Source organism: Dendrobates tinctorius, unplaced genomic scaffold (assembly GCF_039654945.1).
Source record: "Dendrobates tinctorius isolate UK_male_01 unplaced genomic scaffold, ASM3965494v1 ptg000035l, whole genome shotgun sequence".
Classification (NCBI taxonomy): Eukaryota; Metazoa; Chordata; class Amphibia; order Anura; family Dendrobatidae; genus Dendrobates; species Dendrobates tinctorius.
Window position 1 is genome coordinate 16,632,509 of NW_027361703.1, and position 25,326 is coordinate 16,657,834.

At 43.4% G+C, this 25,326-nt stretch overlaps 1 protein-coding gene across 1 annotated transcript in view; it reads right to left on the reverse strand.

Annotated features, from left to right (window-relative positions):
* LOC141087814 (uncharacterized) overlaps window positions 1-17,209 on the reverse strand; it is an 88,688-nt gene extending 71,479 nt beyond the window's left edge. The window contains exon 1 of the mRNA XM_073573657.1: window positions 17,119-17,209. Within this exon, the coding sequence (XP_073429758.1) occupies window positions 17,119-17,136 (18 nt within the window). The 5' untranslated portion in view covers window positions 17,137-17,209. The remainder of the gene's footprint in view (window positions 1-17,118) is intronic.
* Window positions 17,210-25,326: the final 8,117 nt, after the last annotated feature.

The window sequence follows — 25,326 nt, forward strand, 5'->3', positions numbered from 1 at the left end:
ACTGTGTTAAGAGAAAACTCCAGGCATACAAAATATTCACTCAAGTAACATGAGAATGCACTAGGGTATGAAGGTAGAGGAATACACAAAAACAGGTTAGGATAATTAAGTACCACGTTTACAAACCAAGCAACAGTCATTGATAACTCCTTCAACTCTCCTCATATATCCTGCTCTTCCACTGTTAGACATGCAGCAATAAAGCTCGCTCTGACATGGATTGGTAACAGAGCCCAGATTATAAAGGAAAAAGGAGTGGCTAACCGAGCACAGCTCTGAGCACAGGGATTTCCAACATGGCCGATTAACCCTTGTTCTGCCAGACGAAATAAACCCATTTAAAATTAAGGAGAAATGCTTCTTCTCAGTGCCGGAGTAGAAGCAATCAGATGCTGCGGTCTTCTGGCTTCATACTGTCGTGGTAACCCCATGACATACAGAGTAGGGAGGTAGCGTTTTTCTTTTGCAAAAAAAAAAAAAAGAGAATTGTTCTCCCCGGGTAACTTGTTAGCTAGTGTATTAGGGGATACAGTGTTAGTGACATCTGATTTTCTTTTGCAAAAAAAATAATAGCGCTGAGTAAATGTATAGCCAGTGCACTGGGGGGAGTGTACGTTGCAGTGTTAGTAAAGTTCATTTTCCTTTTGCAAAAAAAGAATAGTTAGCGTCAGGTAAATTTATAGCAAGTGTATTTGGGGTGTGTACGTCACAGTCTTAGACGCAGGGTTCAGTTACTCTATTGCTGTGCGGGCCCGGGCTGGCAGCTGACGTCAGCACAATAGGAGGATGGCAGCTGACGTCAGCGCACATGTTGCCGGCTTCTGACGTCATTGCCATTCGCCAGCGAATGCGCGCTTTCTGTCTGGAGGTAAGGAGAAAGGTTTTTTTATTTATTTTTACTGAAAGCGGCAAGCCAGCAGGATGGAGAGAATTGTCCATCCTGCCGGGGGCAGAATGGAGACAGAGGGCAGTATGAAAGATATGGGGGCATTTTTGGAGACACAGGGGGCATGATTGGAGACACTGGGGGCAGAATGAAAGATATGGGGGCAGGATTGGAGACATGGTGGCAGGATGAAAGATATGGGGGCAGGATTGGAGACATGGTGGCAGGATGAAAGATATGGGGGCAGGATTGGAGACATGGTGGCAGGATGAAAGATATGGGGGCAGGATTGGAGACATGGTGGCAGGATGAAAGATTTGGGGGCAGGATTGGAGACACATGGGGCAGGACTGGAGACATGGTGGCAGGATGAAAGCTATGGGGGCAGGATTGGAGACACGGGAGCAAGATTGGAGACATGGTGGCAGGATGAAAGATATGGGGCAGGATTTGGAGACACAGGGGGCATGAATGGAGACATAGTGGCAAGATGAAAGATATGAGGGCAGGATTGGAGACACAGGGGGCAGGATTGGAGACATGGTGGCAGGATTGGAGACACAGGGAGCATGATTGGAGACACAGGGGGCATGTGTTATGATTGAGTCACCGTAGGAGGCAAAAACAAAAATGCTAGCTAAGTCCAGAAAACCAGAGAGGTTGGCAGCTATCGGATTGCAGACCCCTGATCCTATCACAACAACTAACAGTAGCCGTGGGGGGTTCCTACGATGCCCTAGACCCCTCGATCGCAGCCGGGGAATTAAATAGGCCTAAAGCAAGAAAGGGGAAATCTAAACTGCGCCAGAGCAGACCCCAAAGCAATAGGCAGCCCCCAACATATAATGACGGTGAAGCAAGATGAAAACACTAACACAGACTGAAAGATAGACTGAGCAAAGACAGGGCCCAAAACTACCTAGATAGGAAAGGACAGGAAGGCTGCTGTCTGCAATCCGTGAAAAAACCCTATGAAAATAAGAGCCAACAGACTGACAGTGAAAAAGGCCCTGAAGACGCTAGGCTTCAAAAAAGCTATGTCAGTACTCAGGAATATTCTGAAGACAGAGCAACCGGCAAAAGGAGATTCAGCTCATCCCAGCAGGGAAAGGCAGAATCCAGAAAAGCAAGGAAAACAAACACAAAACACAAATGCAAACAGGCAAAGCAGAAACTTAGCTTTATGGAAGCAGGAATCAGACTGGTGTCCTAGGAGTCCACAGAGAAATCACCCGCAGGGCAGGAGGGCGTCGGTAGCCTTATATCCAGTCAGTGACTCCACTCAGCCAGTCATCCTCATTAGACTCAGGTGCCTGATAATCAGGCTCATTACCTTCCTTAACCAGAATAGGGAGTTCCCCAGACCTCAGTGAAGAAGGGGAAAATGAACTCACAACAGTACCTCCCCCTTGAGGAGGGGTCACCGAACCCTCAACCACGCCACCAGGGCGATCAGGGTGAGCTCGATGAAAGGCACGCACCAATCTTTTGGCATGAATATCAGAGGCAGAGACCCAGGAATTATCCTCCTGACCATAACCCTTCCACTTAACCAAATACTGGAGTCTCCGTCTAACCAGACGGGAATCCAGTATTTTCTCTACCTCATATTCCATGTTACCTTCAACCAATACAGGGTCTGGAGGTGCCACCCCAGGAATAACTGGTTCAACAAACCTCTTCAACAAGGACTTATGGAACACATTATGGATTTTAAATGTGACAGGAAGAGCCAAACGAAAAGAGACCGGATTAATAATCTCCAAAATCTTGTAAGGTCCAATAAATCTAGGCTTAAACTTAGGAGAAGCCACCTTCATAGCAATATTTTTTGAAGATAACCACACCATATCACCAATCTTAAACTGGGGACCAATGGTCCTATGTCGATTGGAAAACCGCTGGGCCTGTTATGATTGAGTCACAGTAGGAGGCAAAAACAGAAATACAAGCTAAGTCCAGAAAACCAGAGAAGTTGGCAACTATCAGATTGCAGACCCCTGAACCTATCAACACAAATAGCAGTAGCCGTGGGGGGTTCCTACGATGCCCTAGACCCCTCGAACACAGCCGGAGAATTAAATAGGCCTAAAGAAAGAAAGGGGAAATCTAAACTGCCCCAGAGCAGACCCCAAAGCAATAGGCAGCCCCCAACATATAATGACGGTGAAGCAAGATGAAAACACTAACACAGACAGAAAGATAGACTGAGCAAAGCCAGGGCCCAAAACTACCTAGATAGGAAAGGACAGGAAGGCTGCTGTCTGCAAGCTGCCAAAACCCTATCAAAGACATAAGCCAACAGGCTGATATGAAAAAGACCCTGAAGCATCTAGGCTTCAAAAACTAAATCAGCACTCATTTTCAGAAGACAGAGCTAAAGGAATTCAGCACACCCCAGCAGGGAATGGCAGAAATCCAGAAAAACAAAGCAAACAAAGTCAAAGCGCAAATGCAAAAAGCCGAGCAGCAAACTTAGCTTTAGAGGAGCAGGAATTCAGACTGGTCTCCAAGGATCCCACAGAGAAATCACCCGCAGGGCAGAAGGGCGTCGGCAGCCTTATATCCAGTCAGTAACTCCACTCAGCCAGTCATCATCATCAGCCTCAGGTGTTTGATAATCAGGCTCACTACCTTTCTTTACCAGAAGAGGGAGTTCCTCGGGCCTCAGTATTGAAGGGGAAAATGAACTCACAACAGTACCTCCCCCTTGAGGAGGGGTCACCGAACCCTCAACCACGCCACCAGGGCGATCAGGGTGAGCTCGATGAAAGGCACGCACCAATCTTTTGGCATGAATATCAGAGGCAGAGACCCAGGAATTATCCTCCTGACCATAACCCTTCCACTTAACCAAATACTGGAGTCTCCGTCTAGCCAGACGGGAATCCAGTACTTTCTCTATCTCATATTCCATGTTACCTTCAACCAATACAGGGTCTGGAGGTGCCACCCCCAGAACAACTGGTTCAACAAACCTCTTCAACGAAGATTTATGGAACACATTATGGATTTTAAATGTGACAGGAAGAGCCAAACGAAAAGAGACCGGATTAATAATCTCCACAATCTTGTAAGGTCCAATAAATCTGGGCTTAAACTTAGGAGAAGCCACCTTCATAGCAATATTTTTTGATGATAACCACACCATATCACCAACCTTAAACTGGGGACCAATGGTCCTATGTCGGTTGGAAAACCGCTGGGCCTTTTCCTGGGAGAGAGATAACTTATACACCACTTGGTACCAGATCTGGTGCATTCTCTCCACCACAGTGTCAACACCTGGGCAGGCAGAGGGCTCCACCTGCCCTGAAGAAAATTGAGGATGAAACCCAAAGTTACAAAAAAAAGGTGACATCAAAGTGGCAGAACTAGCTCTATTATTTAAAGCAAATTCGGCCAAGGGCAAAAATGAAACCCAATCATCCTGATCAGCAGAAATAAAACATCTCAAATATGACTCCAAGGTCTGGTTTGTTCTCTCTGTCTGCCCATTGGTCTGAGGGTGAAAAGCAGAGGAGAAGGACAACTGAATTCCCAGCCTGGAACAGAAAGTTCTGCAAAATCTAGACACAAACTGGACTCCTCTGTCAGATACAATGTTCTCAGGAATCCCGTGCAAACGAACCACCTGTTGTAAAAACAGGGGCACCAACTCAGAGGAAGACGGCAACTTAGGGAGTGGTACAAGATGAACCATCTTAGAGAACCTATCACAAATCACCCAAATAACAGTCATCCTTTGAGAGACAGGCATATCAGAGATGAAATCCATTGAAATATGGGTCCATGGCCTCTTGGGGACAGGCAAAGGCATCAACAACCCACTACAGCGAGAAAACGATTTAGACCGGGAGCACGTCCCACAGGACTGCACAAAATTCCTGACATCACGAGACAAGGAGGGCCACCAAAAAAACCGACTCACCAGATCTCTAGTACCAAAAATACCTGGATGACCAGCCAAAGCAGAGCAATGAACTTCAGACATCACTCTCTTCTTCCACTGGTCAGGAACATACAACTTTCCACTGGGACAACGCTCAGGTTTGTCCTCCTGGAACTCTTCCAGAGCACGTCTCAAATCGGGCGAGATGGCAGAAAGAACTACCCCTTCGCCTAAGATGGTAGCAGGCTTGGTCACCACAGGAGAATCAGCAAAGAAGCTCCTAGAGAGGGCGTCTGCCTTGACATTCTTCGTTCCAGGAAGAAAAGAAACCACAAAATCAAAACGTGTAAAAAACAAGGCCCACCTAGCCTGTCTAGGGTTCAAGCGCTTAGCCGACTCTAGGTAAATAAAATTCTTGTGGTCAGTGAGGACCATGACTTGATGCTTAGCTCCCTCCAACCAATGTCTCCACTCCTCAAATGCCCATTTCATGGCCAACAGTTCCCGATTCCCCACATCATAGTTACGTTCAGATGGAGAGAACTTTCGGGAAAAGAACGCACAGGGATTCATTTTAGATGTTACAGGATCCTTTTGGGACAAAACAGCTCCTGCACCAATCTCAGAAGCATCCACCTCTACCTGGAACGGAAGTGAGACATCAGGTTGCCGCAAAACCGGGGCGGAGGTGAATCTTCGCTTCAGCTCCTGAAAGGAAGAAACAGCCTCCGGAGACCAATTTAACACATCAGCACCCTTCTTAGTCAAATCAGTCAATGGCTTGGCAATACTAGAAAATTTTGCTATAAATTTCCGATAAAAATTAGCAAAACCCAAAATCTTCTGGAGGGCCTTCAAAGAAGTGGGCTGAACCCAATCGTAAATGGCCTGTACCTTGGCCGGGTCCATTTCAATAGTTGACGGGGACAAAATAAATCCCAAAAAAGAAATCCTCTGTACTCCAAAAAGGCATTTAGATCCTTTGACATACAGGGAATTCTCCCTCAAGATCCGGAACACAGTCCGAATATGTTCCACATGAGAATCCCAATCCTTGGAGAAGATCAAAATATCATCCAGATAGATAATCAAAAATTTATCGACAAAATCTCGGAAAATATAGTTCATGAAGCACTGGAAGACAGAAAGGGCATTAGTGAGCCCAAAAGGCATCACCAGGTACTCAAAATGTCCCTCCGGAGTATTAAACGCCGTCTTCCATTCATCCCCATGCTTAATGCGAATAAGATTATACGCCCCCCTGAGGTCAAGCTTGGTAAACCAGCAAGCACCTTTAACTCTGGAGAATAGATCAGGGATCAGGGGTAACGGATACTGATATTTAACAGTAATTTTGTTGAGGGCACGATAATCAATACAAGGTCTTAATGATCCATCCTTTTTGGCTAAAAAAAAAACCCGGCACCTAAGGGTGACGAGGATGGTCTAATATGACCCTTCTCCAACGCCTCCTTAATATAGGATTGCATAGCCTCGTGCTTGGGTACAGATAAATTGAAGAGCCGACCCTTGGGAAATTTACACCCCGGGCTCAGTTCAATTGCACAGTCATAACTCCTATGAGGAGGCAGAGACGCAGACTCATTCTCACTAAATACATCATAAAAGTCCGCCAAATAATCAGGAACATCATGCGACTAAGGAGAGGTGGAAAACACCGGAGCCTCACTAAAGGCACACCGACAACCCCAACTCACCACAGACACAGATTTCCAATCCAAAACTGGATTATGAATTTGTAACCAGGGAAACCCCAGAACAATAGTATCATGCAGATTATGCAACACCAAAAATCTGCAATTTTCTTGATGGTCTGGGGAGACCCGCATTACCACCTGGGTCCAAAACTGAGGTTTATTTTTAGCCAAAGGAGTAGCATCAATCCCCCTCAAAGGGATAGGCGTCTGCAGAGGTGTCATCGGAAATCCACAACGTTTAGCAAAATCCAAGTCCATTAGGTTTAGCGCTGCTCCCGAATCCACAAAAGCCTTGGTGGAAAATGTGGACAGGGAGCAGATCAGAGTAATAGCCAGAAGAAACTTAGGTTGAACACCCCCAAGAGAAAACGTGTGAGCAAAGCGTTTCTCTCGTTTAGGACAGACAGAAATAATATGCGAGGCATCTCCACAGAAAAAACACAACTTATTACGCCTTCTGAACTCCTGACGCTGCTCTCTGGAAAAAACTCTATCACATTGCATAGGTTCAGACATTTGTTCAACAGGTGGCAACACCTCTCATGCAGCTTTGCGTTCGCGCAAACGCCGATCAACCTGAATGGCTAATGACATAGAATCGTCAAGACCAGAGGGAACAGGAAATCCCACCATAGTATCTTTTACGGCTTCTGACAACCCCTTCCGAAAGAGAGCAGCCAAGGCATTATCATTCCAGGTAGTCAGTACTGCCCACTTTCGGAATTTTTGACAGTACAATTCTGCAGAATCACGACCCTGGTTCAATGCCAGCAGGGTCTTTTCAGCCTGATCAATGGCATTAGTTTCGTCATACAACAACCCCAAGGCCTGAAAAAATGCGTTCACATTAGTCAGAATAGGATCATCTGGTTTCAAAGAAAACGCCCAATCCTGGGGACCGCCACGCAGCAAAGAGATGACAATTTTAACCTGCTGCGCGGAGCTCCCTGACGAGTTAGGCTTCAAAGCAAAAAATAATTTACAATTATTTTTGAAATTTAAAAATTTAGACCGATCCCCAAAAAATACATCAGGTGTAGGAATCTTTGGTTCAGCAGCATGTGAATGAGCAAGGTAGGCGGAAATTCCCAGCACTTCCGCAGCGAGCTGCTCCACACGATCAGACAATTGCTTTATCTCCATTGAGAGAAAAAAAAATTCCCCCTATGGCCTCAGAGATATAGAGGAAAAAATATACACACTTTTTTTTTTTTTTTTTTTTTACTATTCTTTCCTGCTATTGAGTACCCTAGGATCTGCGGTATGGCGGGTGATTCTGTTATGATTGAGTCACCGTAGGAGGCAAAAACAGAAATACAAGCTAAGTCCAGAAAACCAGAGAAGTTGGCAACTATCAGATTGCAGACCCCTGAACCTATCAACATAACTAGCAGTAGCCGTGGGGGGTTCCTACGATGCCCTAGACCCCTCGAACACAGCCGGAGAATTAAATAGGCCTAAAGAAAGAAAGGGGAAATCTAAACTGCCACAGAGCAGACCCCAAAGCAATAGGCAGCCCCCAACATATAATGACGGTGAAGCAAGATGAAAACACTAACACAGACAGAAAGATAGACTGAGCAAAGCCAGGGCCCAAAACTACCTAGATAGGAAAGGACAGGAAGGCTGCTGTCTGCAATCTGCCAAAACCCTATCAAAGACATAAGCCAACAGGCTGATATGAAAAAGACCCTGAAGCAGCTAGGCTTCAAAAACTAAATCAGCACTCAGGTATTTTCAGAAGACAGAGCTAAAGGAATTCAGCACACCCCAGCAGGGAATGGCAGAAATCCAGAAAAACAAAGAAAACAAAGTCAAAGCGCAAATGCAAAAAGCCGAGCAGCAAACTTAGCTTTAGAGGAGCAGGAATTCAGACTGGTCTCCAAGGATCCCACAGAGAAATCACCCGCAGGGCAGAAGGGCGTCGGCAGCCTTATATCCAGTCAGTAACTCCACTCAGCCAGTCATCATCATCAGCCTCAGGTGTTTGATAATCAGGCTCACTACCTTTCTTTACCAGAAGAGGGAGTTCCTCTGGCCTCAGTATTGAAGGGGAAAATGAACTCACAACAGGGCCTTTTCCTGGGAGAGAGATAACTTATCCACCACTTGGTCCCAGATCTGGTGCATTCTCTCCACCACAGTGTCAACACCTGGGCAGGCAGAAGTCTCCACCTGCCCTGAAGAAAATCGAGGATGAAACCCAAAGTTACAAAAAAAAGGTGACATCAAAGTGGCAGAACTAGCTCTATTATTTAAAGCAAATTCGGCCAGGGGCAAAAATGAAACCCAATCATCCTGATCAGCGGAAATAAAACATCTCAAATACGACTCCAAGGTCTGGTTTGTTCTCTCTGTCTGCCCATTGGTCTGAGGGTGAAAAGCAGAGGAGAAGGACAACTGAATTCCCAGCTTGGAACAGAAAGTCCTCCAAAATCTAGACACAAACTGAACTCCTCTGTCAGATACAATGTTCTCAGGAATCCCGTGCAAGCGAACCACCTGTTGCAAAAACAGGGGCACCAACTCAGAGGAAGATGGCAACTTAGGGAGTGGTACAAGATGAACCATCTTAGAGAACCTATCACAAATCACCCAAATAACAGTCATTCTTTGAGAGACCGGCATATCAGAGAGGAAATCCATTGAAATATGGGTCCATGGCCTCCTGGGGACCGGCAAAGGCATCAACAACCCACTAGAGCGAGAACAAGATTTAGACCGGGAGCAAGTCCCACAGGACTGCACAAAATTCCTGACATCATGAGAAAAGGTGGGCCACCAAAAAGAGCGACTCACCAGATCTCTAGTACCAAAAATACCTGGATGACCAGCCAATGCAGAGCAATGAACTTCAGACAACACTCTCTTCTTCCACTGGTCAGGAACATACAACTTTCCACTGGGACAACGCTGAGGTTTGTCCTCCTGGAACTCTTGCAGAGCACGTCTCAAATCGGGCGAGATGGCAGAAAGAACTACCCCTTCGCCTAAGATGGTAGCAGGCTTGGTCACCACAGGAGAATCAGCAAAGAAGCTCCTAGAGAGGGCGTCTGCCTTGACATTCTTAGTTCCAGGAAGAAAAGAAACCATAAAATCAAAACGTGTAAAAAACAAGGCCCACCTAGCCTGTCTAGGGTTCAAGCGTTTAGCCGACTCTAGGTAAATCAAATTCTTGTGGTCAGTGAGGACCACAACTTGATGTTTAGCTCCCTCCAACCAATGTCTCCACTCCTCAAATGCCCATTTCATGGCCAACAGTTCCCGATTCCCCACATCATAATTACGTTCAGATGGAGAGAACTTTCGGGAAAAGAAAGCACAGGGATTCATTTTAGATGTTACAGGATCCTTTTGGGACAAAACAGCTCCTGCACGAATCTCAGAAGCATCCACCTCTACCTGGAACGGGAGTGAGACATCCGGTTGCCGCAAAACCGGGGCGGAGGTAAATCTTCGCTTCAGCTCCTGAAAGGAAGCAACAGCCTCCGGAGACCAATTCAACACATTAGCACCCTTCTTAGTCAGATCAGTCAATGGCTTGGCAATACTAGAAAATTTTGCTATAAATTTCCGATAAAAATTAGCCAACCCCAAAAACTTCTGGAGGGCCTTCAAAGAAGTGGGCTGAACCCAATCATAAATGGCCTGTACCTTGGCCGGGTCCATTTCAATAGTTGACGGAGACAAAATAAATCCCAAAAATGAAATCCTCTGTACTCCAAAAAGGCATTTCGATCCTTTGACATACAGGGAATTCTCCCTCAAGATCCGGAACACAGTCCGAATATGTTCCACATGAGAATCCCAATCCTTGGAGAAGATCAAAATATCATCCAGATAATCAAAAATTTATCGACAAAGTCTCGGAAAATATCGTTCATGAAGTACTGGAAGACAGAAGGGGCATTAGTGAGCCCAAAAGGCATCACCAGGTACTCAAAATGTCCCTCCGGAGTATTAAACGCCGTCTTCCATTCATCCCCCTGCTTAATGCGGATAAGATTATACGCCCCCCTGAGGTCAAGCTTGGTAAACCAGCAAGCACCTCTAACTCTAGAGAATAGATCCGAAATCAGGGGTAACGGATACTGATATTTAATAGTAATTTTATTGAGGGCACGATAATCAATACAAGGCCTTAAAGAACCATCCTTTTTGGCCACAAAAAAAAAACCGGCACCTAAGGGTGAAGAGGATGGTCTAATATGACCCTTCTCCAACGCCTCCTTAATATAGGACCGCATAGCCTCGTGCTCGGGTACAGATAAATTGAAGAGCCGACCCTTGGGAAATTTACACCCCGGGCTTAGTTCAATTGCACAGTCATAACTCCTATGAGGAGGCAAGGACGCAGACTCATTCTCACTAAATACATCATAAAAGTCCGCCAAATAGTCAGGAACATCATGCGACTGAGGAGAGGTGGAAAAAACCAGAGCCTCACTAAAGGCACACCGACAACCCCAACTCACCACAGACACAGACTTCCAATCCAAAACTGGATTATGAATTTGCATCCAGGGAAACCCCAGAACAACGGCATCATGCAGACCATGCAACACCAAAAATCTGCAATTTTCTTGATGGTCTGGGGCGACCCGCATGACCACCTGGGTCCAAAACTGAGGTTTATTTTTAGCCAAAGGAGTAGCATCAATCCCCCTCAAAGGGATAGGCGTCTGCAGAGGTGTCATCGGAAATCCACAACGTTTAGCAAAATCCAAGTCCATTAGGTTTAGCGCTGCTCCCGAATCCACAAAAGCCTTGGCGGAAAATGTGGACATGGAGCAGATCAGAGTAATTGCCAGAAGAAACTTAGGTTGAACACTACCAACAGAAAACGTGTGTGCAAAGCGTTTCTCTCGTTTAGGACAAACAGAAATAATATGCGAGGCATCTCCACAGAAAAAACACAGCTTATTACGCCTTCTGAACTCCTGACGTTGTGTCTTAGACAAAACTCTATCACATTGCATAGGTTCAGATGTCAGTTCAACCGGTGGCAACACCTCTCGTGCAATCCTGCGTTCACGTAAACGCCGATCAATCTGAATGGCTAATGACATAGAATCGTCCAGACCAGATGGAACAGGAAATCCCACCATAGTATCTTTTACGGCTTCTGACAAACCTTTCCGAAAGAGAGCAGCCAAGGCATTATCATTCCAGGTAGTAAGGACCGCCCACTTTCGGAACTTTTGACAGTACAACTCTGCAGAATCTCGACCCTGGTTTAATGCCAACAGGGTCTTTTCAGCCTGATCAATAGCATTAGGGTCGTCATACAACAACCCCAAAGCTTGAAAGAATGCGTTCACATTAGTCAGAATAGGATCATCTGGTTTCAAAGAAAACGCCCAATCCTGGGGATCGCCACGCAGCAAAGAGATGACAATTTTAACCTGCTGTGCGGAGCTCCCTGACGAGTTAGGCTTCAAGGCAAAAAATAATTTACAATTATTTTTGAAACTCAAAAATTTAGATCGATCCCCAAAAAATACATCAGGTGTAGAGATCTTTGGTTCAACAGCATGCGAACGAGCAAGGTAGGCGGAAATTCCCAGCACTTCCGCAGCGAGCTGCTCCACACGATCAGACAATTGCTTTATCTCCATTGAGAGAAAAAAAAAATTCCCCCTATGGCCTCAGAGATATAGAGGAAAGAATATACACACACCTTTTTTTTTTTTTTTTTTTAAACACAATTCTTTCCTGCTATTGAGTACCCTAGGATCTGCGGTATGGCGGGTGATTCTGTTATGATTGAGTCACCGTAGGAGGCAAAAACAAAAATGCTAGCTAAGTCCAGAAAACCAGAGAGGTTGGCAGCTATCGGATTGCAGACCCCTGATCTTATCACAACAACTAACAGTAGCCGTGGGGGGTTCCTACGATGCCCTAGACCCCTCGATCACAGCCGGAGAATTAAATAGGCCTAAAGCAAGAAAGGGGAAATCTAAACTGCCCCAGAGCAGACCCCAAAGCAATAGGCAGCCCCCAACATATAATGACGGTGAAGCAAGATGAAAACACTAACACAGACTGAAAGATAGACTGAGCAAAGACGGGGCCCAAAACTACCTAGATAGGAAAGGACAGGAAGGCTGCTGTCTGCAATCCGTGAAAAAACCCTATGAAAATAAGAGCCAACAGACTGACAGTGAAAAAGGCCCTGAAGACGCTAGGCTTCAAAAAAGCTATGTCAGTACTCAGGAATATTCTGAAGACAGAGCAACTGGCAAAAGGAGATTCAACTCATCCCAGCAGGGAAAGGCAGAATCCAGAAAAGCAAGGAAAACAAACACAAAACACAAATGCAAACAGGCAAAGCAGAAACTTAGCTTTATGGAAGCAGGAATCAGACTGGTGTCCTAGGAGTCCACAGAGAACTCTCCCGCAGGGCAGGAGGGCGTCGGCAGCCTTATATCCAGTCAGTGACTCCACTCAGCCAGTCATCCTCATTAGACTCAGGTGCCTGAAAATCAGGCTCATTACCTTCCTTAACCAGAATAGGGAGTTCCCCAGACCTCAGTGAAGAAGGGGAAAATGAGCTCACAACAGGCATGGTTGGAGACACGGGGCAGGATTGGAGACATGGTGGCAGGATTGGAGACACAGGGAGCATGATTGGAGACACAGGGGGCATGGTTGGAGACACGGGGCAGTATTGGAGACATGGTGGCAGGATGAAAGATATGTGCAGCTCAGGAAACCATTTTGAAATTACAGGCGTCACTGAAATTGACTTTTTCAAATTATTTTTCAGCGAGGAAATACTAAGTGTTATGTGGTGGCCCAGACAAATTTGTATGCCCATCAATATTTCACCGCTACTTGGTGAGGAATGCGGGTGTATAGTGAGACCACAACACAACTTAGCCACAATGTTTTATCTGAACACTTGCAGTCCTGCAGGATTAAATCTCTGCAAGGAATTGTTATTTCATTATTAATTGCTTGTATTTGCCGTTTTTTGTTTGGCGTCGATTGTATCTGTGTTTTTTTAAAAGAAATTTCTGATAGTTTTATCACATGATTTTCAGGTGGGGTGTGGTTTATTGGCCAGCGTATAAAATACTGGCTAGTTCTATGTATTGCAGCGTTGACAAAGAACACAGTTGGTGTTCGAAACGCGTTGCTGCGTTACTTGGGTGCCATGTAGAAATTTTTTATGAATTTGCAATAAAGGAAAAGCCTTTTTTATCAGCTGGACTCATTTTCACATTTTTCTACCAATGTACTGATACCTCTATATAAATCACTGGTGAGGCCACATTTAGAATTTGGGATACCTCAGAGGAGATTTCATTTACATGTATAAATATGCTTTATGTGTGGTCTGTACAGAGCACTTGCACATGATTTATTCCTGCCAAAGACCATACTGAGGACCAGGGGACACTCATTATGGGTGGAAGAAAGGCAATTCCGGTAGCTATATAGGAAAGAATTTTCTAAAGTTAGAGCAATCAGACTATGGAATGCTCTACCACAAGAAGTAAAAATGACAGACACAATGAAAGCTTATATAAAAAGGCTGGATGATTTCCTTGATACACATAACATTGCAAGTTATAGTTAAATTAGCGACAAAATGAACAATTGGTGGAGAAAGGTTGAACTTGATATACCTCGGTCTTTTTTCAAACTATGTAACTATGTAACTTTTACATCAGCATACCACTCATCGAGACCCTCTCTTTCAGTGGTACAGTTACATGCGGCACCATGTGAAAAAATCAGAGAGGCCTCCCTAAACCGCTAATTGGGCAACTTCTGAGAGGGAGCGAAAGCTGTGCCCAATGCATGGACAACATGCCAGTGGTCAAGGACAAGAGTGATGTCCTTATCTTGACCACCATACACCGTGACAACAGCTCCCTTGTCAATGTACCACAACACAAGTCCCAAGGTCAGATTGTATCCTGGATTATAATAAGTACAATGGGGGTGTAGATCTCTCAGATAAGGTCCTCAAACCATACGCTGCCATGAGAAAAGCTAAAGTATGGTTCAAAAACAATTGGTCATGCACATAGTACAGATGTCACTGTACAATGCTTTTGTGCTGTTTCGATCTGCAGGCAATTCGATGAGCTTCCTTCAGTTTCAGGAGGTAGTCATCAAGGCCCTAATGTTTGGCTCTTGGGAAGGTGAGGGTCCCAGTACTCGTGAAACTGATGTTGCCCGTATTGGCAAAGGTCAACAATTTCCAGGAGAGGTTCCCCAAACAGCGAAGAAGGGAAGATCACAAAAAAAGTGCAGTGTATGCTCCAAGAGGAGAATATGAAAACACACAATTTATCTTTTGGAAAACTGCCCTGAGAGACATGGCCTTTGCATTAAGCATTGCTTCAAAGTGTACCACATGTCCACAAAATAATAACATTTGTTTTTACCTTGTTGATGCACCACACTTTTATAATCTGATGTACTCCACACAATTTACACACACCACCTCATTATAAATTCATACACCAGTAAAACCAAAAGCATTATAATCATTACGATAAAACTATGCCTCTAGACAAATTCCTTGAGGGGAGTGGTTTCCAAAATGTGTTCACTTGTGGGGGATTTCCACTATTTAAGCACATCAGGGGCTCTTCAAATGCCACATGGCACACGCAGACCTTCCCTTCCGATCCCTGTCATGTGCCCAAACAGTAGTTTTTCCACCACATATGGGGTATCGGCACAACAGTTTTTGTGGACCATTTTCTCCAGTTACCCTTGTAAAAATAAACAAATTATGGCCGAAGAAACATTTTTGTGAAAACGTTGCTGATTTTTTTTATTTTCACAGCTCAACGTCATAATTTCTGCAAAATACCTGGGGGTTCAAGGTGCTCACCACACATCTAGATAAGTTCCTTGAAGGGTCTAGTTCCAAAATCGGGTGGATTGTGGGGACTTTCCACTGTTTAGGCACATCAGGGGCTCTTCAAGTGTGACATGGCGTCTGCTCTCAATTCCAGCCATTTTGCATTCAAAAAGTTAAATGGTGTTCCTTCAATTCCGAGCCCTGCTGTGTGCCCAAACAATAGCTTTCCCCCAAACATGGGGAATCGGTGTACTCAGGAGAAATTGCACAACAATTTTTGGCATCCAATATCTCCTGTTGCCCTTGTGAAAACAAAATGGGGCTAAAAGATCAGTTTTGTGGAAAAAAATTTAATTTTCATTTTCACGTGTCTACGTTATAAACTTCTGTGAAGCACCTTGGGGTTCAAGGTGCTCACCACCCATCTGGATAAGTTCCTTGAGGGAGTCTAATTTCCAAAATGAAATCACTGGTGGGGGTTTCCACTGTTTAGGCACATCTGGGGCTCTCCAAACTCCACATGGCATCTGCTCTCGATTGCAGACAATTTTGCGTTCAAAAAGTGAAACAGTGCTCCTTCCCATCCGAGCCATGCAGTGGGTCCAAACTGTGGTTTTCCCTCACATATGGGGTATTGGCGTACTCAGGAGAAATTGCACAATACATTTTGGGGTCTATTTTCTCCTGTTATTCTTGTGAAAATAAAAAAATGGGTTTAAATTAACATATTTGTGAAAAAAAGTTAAATGTTAATCTTATTTCCTTCCAAATTTCATTAATTCCTGTGAAGATTTCATTAACTTCTTGAAAGTGGTTTTGAGCACCTTAAGGGGTTCCGTTTTGAGAATAGCATCACTTTACTTTTAAGTATTTTCTGTCATATAGACCCAACAAAATCACATCAAATGTGATGTGGTCCCTAAAAAAAAATGTTTTTTGTAAATTTTGTTGGAAAATTGAGAAAACGCTGGTCAACTTTTAACCCTTCTAACTTGATAACAAAAAAAAAAAATTATTTGTCAAAAATTGTTCTGATGTAAAGTAGACATGTGGGAAATGTTATTAACTATTTTGTGTGACATAACTATCTTAACTTAATGGAAGAAAAATGAAAATTTTAAAAGTGCTAGGGAAAATTGGTAGGGAAAGAGACCCTGATTCCAGTGATCACTAAGTTTACTGGGTGCAGCAGTTATGATAAAATCACAGCTTTCTCTGCTGCACATCTAGGACAGAAGAGATGTTGAACTGTGTATAACCCTGTCTACACCACAACTTTCTGTGGACATTGTATAGTGACATAAAGCTGATAATAAGTTGTGGGGGTGTGGTTGGACTAGGATGCAAGAGGCCAGTTGTCCTATGGTGATAATCTTCTGGTGATAAAACACTGATTGTAATGAAATAGCAAAACACAGCCTAGTAAATGACATATCACTGTAATAAGGAACTCTAATCCTACATAATGGTGCTCTCAGAGTACATAGCTAAAATCTCATGACAGATTTCCTTTATGTGAGGAAAGTGACCTTGCAGTACTAGGCACAGCCACAACAATGTGTAGCACTGTCCCTTGGTAGCTAATGAAGGGGACATGACGGTTAATTGAGCACCGGAATACCATTGATTTAGTTCATCCAGGTGTCAGCCCACTACTATTAAGATATTGATGGCATTGCAATTTTCATGTTTTTACCATAATTAGTTAAATATACTAATGACGTTTGACGCATTACATAATGAGCACAAACAAGTCAAGCTCCCAATGACACTAAGTCAAAATGATATGCATTACCTCAAATATGTACGTCATGACCAATCCTTTCCCAGGTATGTCAATAGAATTTGTGCGCTCATTTTCCAAGTAGCTTGGATTGCCATTACTATGTCTGCTGTCATCATGTTTTATTGGTGACTGGAAAATGTACAGTAGGCGAGAAAGAGAAGTTAATCACCAAATGTAGCTTGTTCGTAATCTTAGCAATCACAAAACAGATGTAAACCCTGTTATATGGCTTCTTGTGATGAGTCATTTAAATATTACATAACATAGCACATAACTGCTTGCCTTACAGGAAAATTACTTTAAAATAAATTGCACTGCGTCCAAATTATCATGCTACCTTCAGATGGATTAAACCTAAATGTTGCTGGCAGGTTTTGGAAGTTTACAAGTTAATGAAGAATTCCAAGACACAAACAAATATTGCATTTTGCTGTTTGTTTACTATTTTATTGCAGGTTTTAGTGTTTTGTTCATTTTTTGGAATTTTCATAGCTATTTTCATAGACTTCTCTTGGGAAAAAAATGCCCAAAAAAGCATATAAAAATGTGCAAACAAGATAAAGAAAATGCAGGTAAAAAAATGCATAAAGTTCATGGCGAATTTTGAAATTAAAAACAAAAAAACCGCTTAAGAAATATAAAGGATGCCTAATGGTATATAATTATCACTGATGTACCGTGAGCAAGAAGAAATATGCTAAAACATACACTCCTCAATGCTGAAACTGCAACAGTGTTTTAAAGACATCTCAATGTATTCAGTACCAGATATGAGTTCTAACCGCAAAAATACACACGCTTACACCCAGTGGCATGCTATCAATGAGGTTATTAACTATTCTCTGAGGAATGTTCTGCCCCACTGAATGCACCTGAGCACGCAAATCATCAAGATCCGCTGCTGGCAGCTCCCTTTGCAATACCCAAATATTGACATCCCAAATGAGACTTTATTGTGGCACAGTAGAGGGAGCAGCATGCACGGTCTGTTGCTTTCTAGAAAGCAAACAGATGAGAAAATAGCTCTGCATGTTCATGATAGCTGGGAGTGCTATCGGGGCTCGCTCACACTAGCGTATACATTGGATGAGTGCAATCGGATAAAAAAAATCAGACTGCACTCGGACAAATTGCTATTCAATGAGGCAGTGCAGATCTGGGTATTTTTTTCTTAGCTGTATTACACATGTGAAAAAATGTTGCAGCATGCTGGAATTTCACTCTGAAATCTGACCGGTGTGAGAAAAAAAATCGGATACCATATGGACCATCAAAATGGCATCCGATTCTTATGGATGCATTACAATTCTGTAAGATGGGAAACTGTAAATGGTCTTGTAAAAGATTAATAGCTGCTGAATGAAAAATGGATTGTATACGGACAGCGCACAAATGAGAAAAAACGTCACACTTTCCTGGAGGAGATTGGGACTGATTTTTTAAACACTAGTGTGAGCAAACCCTAATTTACATACACTATAGTTGACATATATGGCATTCAATTACAATTTTAAAAATGGCTCAGATCATAATACCGCTTTACATTTTGTTGCAGCCTTTGGAATTGATTCAATTTGTCAATATGGCAATTTGCCTGGAAACAGGTTGACATAGAAACTGTAAATCAGTTAACCATTTAAAAGTAGTAGTAAATGTGGCGTGATTAGCTTTATAGTACTGTACACACAGTAGGAAGTCATTGTTCTCTACTTGGAGGCAGAGATGGACAAACCACTGGTGCCACCTGTGAAGCCTCATATATAAAAAAAATAAGGGGGCCACTTCCACCTCCAAAGCAGCAAGCTTATGTCATGGACACATAAAGGGGTACATTATGATAAGCTATTGAACTGCACCTCGACCCTCTTCTGTCTGTGTCCCCCTCTGTTGGGAGGGATAATTCTCCTAAAGCCTCAAGAAGCTGCATATACTGATGTGAAAAGTGGGACATGTTTTTAAAACCCACTCACTCTGTTTAGCGGCTATGATTGTATTGTAGACAGACTGTCTGAATACTCAAGAATGTGGACTACATGATCTAACTTGAATATAGCATACATCAAAAGAACTATCTGCAGTATATTTAACTTGCTGTACAAATAAATAGAAAGAAAATTCCAGAGTGTTTCTTTAAAGCACCACTCCAGTGTTTTAGTGTTGTTTTTTATAAGATACCGCTAGAGTGGTGTCACTAATATAAGTTCCCTGCCCCTAGTCTTATAGTTACCAGCCGCCGTCTTCATCTGTTATCGGCGTCGTGTTCTGCAGTATGTGATCTGCCGGATCTCTCCAGTGTTTGCTGGGTGATTCAGAAGTCACTACTCAATGTAAATCTTTACGAGCCAGAACGAGGCTTTCATAAGGCTCACATTGAGAGTTTGTGACTGTTACCTCCGACTTCCGGTGAAAGTTGCAGTCACAAGATGGCAGATCGGGACCAGAGCATCTCAAAGAAGAGCAGAAGACGGCAGCTATTGAGTATAATACTAGTAGTGGGGAATGTACATTAGTGGCACCACTCTAGTGCTGAAATAATAAAATAATAATGCTGCAGTAGTGCTTTAAGGACCTACTGCACTATGCCTGTGAGATCATCAGATCAATAAAAATTGTAATACATAATCAGGGTCCTGTAGAAATTGACAGAATAGTGGTACGCTGTGTCCACATGTTACTTCTAGGACGCCGTCCAGGCATACTCTCCCACCAGATCTGACATTCGGCATCAAAAAGAAGTCACATCAATGCAATCAGCCAGAGTCTTGTTCATAGTTTATATTATTTATCATTTTAACAGAATTGAAAATTCCCTACAAAATATGAATGTAATAATTTTTTATAAAAGATTTGAAATCACAGAATTTTTATATGCATGAAACAGGAAGAAGTATGTGTGAATTTCTGTCCTGATCCCAACTGATTATTATGTTATGTCATTGAGCCCTTTCCGACATCGGGCATTCATTTACGCTGATGTTGGACTCCCTCTCTTTGATGTGGGCTCCAGCGGTGAGCCCATATCTTTCCCAGCACATGTCAGCTGTTTTGAACAGCTGAAAAGTGCCCAGAACAGCCGTGGGTGGAATCGCGATCCACCCGCGGCTATTAATCCATTAAATACTGCTGTCAACCACTGACAGCAGCATTTAACATGCGCTTTCGGCAATAGAGCCGGAAATCCACCCACAGGTGACCTCAATCACGTGATCGCGGGTCACCAGTGGGTTGGCATGACAACCGAAGGTCTCATGGAGATCTCAAAGGTTGTCAATGCCGGATTGCTATGAGCGCCGCCCAGTGGTCGGCGCTCATAGCAAGTAAGTAATTCTACTACATACATCGCCTGTATATAGGAGAGCCCATCAGGCTATGGCAGCTTTTAGTCTCCCATGGAGACTATTGAAGCATGCCAAAAGTAAAAAAAAAAATGTTTTTAAAAATATAGAAAAATAAAAGAAATATAAAAGTTCAAATCACCCCCCCTTCGCCCCGTTCAAAAAAAATAAAAAATAAATAAATCAAACATACACATATTTGGTATCGCCGTGTTCAGAATCACCCAATCTATCAGTAAAAAAAGGATTAACCTGATTGCTAAACGGCGTAGCGAGAAAAAAGTAAAAACACCAGAATAAGGCCGGTTTCACATTTGCGCTTTATGGCGCTGCGACGGCCTGCGCACGGCCGCCGCTAAGCCCCGCCCCCTGCTGGCTCCCTGCCCGCCCCATCCGGTCATCGCCTCCTACTAACGCACATGGACGCTTGCGATCTGCGCACCCTATCTTTAGCATAGGGTGCGCAGATCGTGCGCTGGCCATGCGCTAGCAGGATTTTGCCGTGAGCTGCGCACTTTTGAAGTTCAAAGTTGTGCAGCGCACTTGCGATGACCGGATGGGGCGGGCAGGGAGCGGGCGGGGCTTAGCAGCGGCCGTGCGCAGGCCGTCGCAGCGCCATAAAGCGCAAATGTGAAACCGGCCTTACGTTTTTTTTTTGTCACCACGACATTGCATTAAAATGCAATAACGGGAGATCAAAAGATCTTATCTGCACCAAAATGGTATCAATAAAAACATCAGCTCGGCACACAAAAAATAAGCCCTCACCCAACCCGAGATCACGAAAAATAGAGATGCTATGGGTATCGGAAAATGGCACATTTTTTTCTTTTAACAAAGTTTGGAATTTTTTTTCATCACTTAGATAAAAAAGAACCTAGACATGTTTGATGTCTATGAACTCGTAATGACCTGGAGAATCATAATGGCAGGTCAGTTTTAGCATCTAGTGAACCTAGCAAAAAAGCCAAACAAAAAATAAGTGTGGGATTGCACTTTTTTGCAATTTCACCGCACTTGGATTTTTTCCCCCATTTTCTAGAACACGACATGGTAAAACCAATGGTGTCGCTCAAAAGTACAATTCGACCCACAAAAAACAAGCCCTCACATGGCCATATTGATGGAAAAAATAAAAAAACTGAATACAGTTTTACAGAACTGAATTGGCACACTGGAAGTCAAAATGCAAATCATATAATGATATGCAGTGTAAGCAGTAGCAGAATATCAATATAGCGATATGGAAAGATTACCTTTTCAGAAGTGTCAAGGAAATTTCCCTGGCTGTAAAGTTCTTGTGGGAATGGTACACATCCCTGTATAAAATACAAATAATCATTAGCAGAGTACAAATCAGAAGGATCTGCTAGAATTGTCAGCATGTCACTTGCTTACCTTTTCATCATCAAAATACATTCTGATGCCATTCTGAGTGAAACATGTATAGAGAGTCCCACTCTGGTGCTGGAAGCTTTCAAACGTCACAGAGACATCTTCTGTTTCCAGAGTATTCTGCGTTCCAGCCGACAAATTTGTCTGTTCCAGATAGTTGGTATTATTTTTACAACCCTTTACAGATATAATGTAAAATTATAATCTTTTTTCTATTTTTATTTTATTTAACAGTATATTACGGTAATTGCAAAATTTGCCCCTATGTCTTGATCTGCTACCTTCCTGGAATTGTGACCTCGGACTGTGACTTGACTATGCCTTTGCCTTACCCATTTTTCATGACAAGCCCTCTTGGCATGTGACACCAGACCTCTTGACTACCCTGCCTCACGGCTTGTCCGTAAATAGTGACTAGCGTGTAATGGTCGTGGTGGTGGAACCACTGTGCCATGGTCAGAAGAGAGCCTGGAGGGGCATAACTGTTATGAGCTCATTTTCTGCTCCACCAGTTGAGAGTTCTCCTTCCGTTCTCCCTCTGGTGGTGACAGGAGGTAGTGAGGTTGGGTTAAGTGGTAGCGATCTGCCACCTGATGAGAAGGAAAACGATTGGATCTCTGGAGTATCAGACTGGATATAAGACAGCCGACGCCCTATCCTGGGGCTGGTGATTCAGTCTGCTTCTCAGGTCTTGGACTTCAGCTCTCTTCCAGTCTTCTCAAAGCTAAGTTTGTTTTTTGCTAATGTTCACACTTGCGCTTGTTGGTCAATTCAGTTTCTTGTGTGGTCAGCTTGCCCCTGCTGAGGCCATGCTGAACTTCCACTCCTATTTATCTGTATTTGCCAATTTGCCTTTTTGACCCTTATTAGATTGGCCTCTTTTTGCTCTGTTTCAGAATATTTCAGACTGTTGATATAGTGGGAGAAGTCTAGTGACTTTAGGGTTAATTTTGCTATCAGACATGTTGGACATTATTTTGGTAGGGTTTTTTGGCAGATTGCAGACAGTGGCTTTCCTTTCCTGTCCTTTCTAGTTAGTTGGGCCCCATCGTTTGCTCAGCCTATTTTCCTGCCTGTGTTTGTGTTTTCATCTTGCTTCACCATCAATACATGTGTGGGGGCTGTCTTTTCCTTTGGGGTCTGCTCTGGGGCAGTTAGTTTTCCCTTTTCTTGCTTTAGGTTTATGTAGTCCTCCGGCGTCTAGGAACAACATAGGAACGCTCCACTGCTACTGTTAGTTGTGTGGTTAAGACCAGGGATCTGCAATCTGCATAGTTACCAACCTCTCTGGTTTTCTGGGACTTAGCTTTTTGTTGTTCCTCCTCGGTGACCCATTCATAACACATAACTAGGTGAACACTGGCTTCTTCAATAGAGCCCCTGATGATGGGGTTAGACTTGGCTCCAGATGCACACTAAATGCTACATCAGGACAGACCTTGGACGCATGGCAGGGGCAGGAAGTTGGAATGGCCTAGAAGGGAAAGTTCAGCTGGTACAGGCAGGCTTGGCAGGGACATGGGAGCAGCAGGTGCTGGAATACAGTCAGGAACTGGCAGGTGCAGACAGGAACAACTGGTATACAGGCAGGCACTGACAGGTGCAGGCAGGTATTGCTAGTATACAGGTGGTCACGGCAGGTGCAGCAAGGTAAGGCTGATGGCTGATATACAGGCAGGCACTGGCAGGTGCAGGCATGTATGGCAAGTACTAATGGTATACAGGTTGGCTCTGCCAGGTGCAGGCAGGTACGGCTGGTACACAGGTGGGCATGGCAAGTGCAGGCAGGTACAGCAAGTACGGCTGGCATACAGGCAAGCACAGTCAGGTACTGGAAGATAAACTGGAAAACGGGACCTGAGAGCTAGCAAGCATGAAACTAATAAAGTGAACCCGTTGCTGAAGTACCTCCAATCAGGTGAAGGAGCCTTAACTATCTCTCAGCCATTGGCTGGGGACACTTTAGGATGGTGCGCTGTCCCTTTGAGGAAGGAGCGTGCCCTAAGCACAGAAGTAGAACCATCTGAAGGAGGATCACAAGGAAATGGATAGCATGTGACTTAAATATAAGTGTCTGAGCAAAGGGTCTGAATACTTATGACCATGTGATATTTAAGTTTTTCTTTTTTAATAAATTTGCAAAAACTTCGACATTTCTATATTCTTCAGTCAAGATGGGATGCAGAGTGTACATTATTGAGAAAAAAATGAACTTTTTTGAATTTACCAAATGGCTGCTATGAAACAAAGAGTGAAAAATTGAAAGGGGTCTGAATACTTTCCGTACCCACTGTACACTTAGAGTGGGAACACTTTACTCCGTCTCCTGCTATGTTATGAATACTTTAACTGCTCGGTTGGTAATGTGGTTTCCATGTCTGCGTTTTCACAATCCTACTGATTGGTGTCAGAAGGATACTGTTAACAGAATCCACAATTGTCATAAAAAAATCTAGTTCTGTACAAATTTTTTCTGCAGGTGATGAGTGGAAAACACAGTTTTTAACGACTGAGGATCTATTTGAAAATCTTGTCATTCAGTTAACCAATGGCCCAACAGTTTTTCAAAACTTTATTAATTAATTAGTTTTTTTTCTGATTGTATTGGAAAGTTTAAGGTGGTATATCTTGATGACATTCTAATTTTTCATCTGATCTGAATTCACACTATGAACATGTCTGTTTTGTTTTACAAAAGCTTAGGGAAAATTCTTTATTTGCTAAATTGTAGAAATGTACTTTTCTGTTAAAGAAATATCATTCCTGGGGTTCATTGTATCAGTTGAAAAGTTTAAGATGGATCCTGGGAATGTGCAGGCCATAATTGATTTGGTTCAACTTTGTGACCTTAAAGCATTGCAACGTTTTCTAACAAGAGGATTGGTCCTAAATTTAACCTCTTGCTGAGTTCGCCTTTAGTGGTCAGATCAATCAGTCCACTGTAAACTCACTTTTTTTCACATTATGGTTTTCATCCTCATTTTAGTGAATTTTCTAGGATGAGTTTTTGGTGTCCTGGAGTAGAGGTTTCCATATAGAAACCTGGAGGGAGGTTCAGGAGAATGTTGGGGTGGCTCAGCATCACCAAAAACGGAAGGCCCATAGGAAACATTCGGGAGGTCTCATCTTCAAAGTAGGTGATAAGGTTTGGTTATTATCCAAACATTTTAAGCTGAAATTACCATCAGCGAAGTTGGGTCCTAAATTTATTAGCCCATTTGAGATTCTGGAAGTAGTTAATCTGGTGGCCTTCAGATTAAGACTTCCTCCAATGCTTGGCATCCCAAATATGTTCCACAGATTCCTGTTGAATAAGTTTATCCCAGTGGTGTGTCTTCCTTGTCTCCACCTCGATAGAAAATGAGCTGCAAAGGATTGTTGATTTTTAGAGGGTCTAAAATTCTCTCCAAAATCTCTTTAATTAGAGGGGATACAGACTCAAGGAGACATCCTTGGTTCTTGCTCATTCTGTGAAGGCTGATCATCT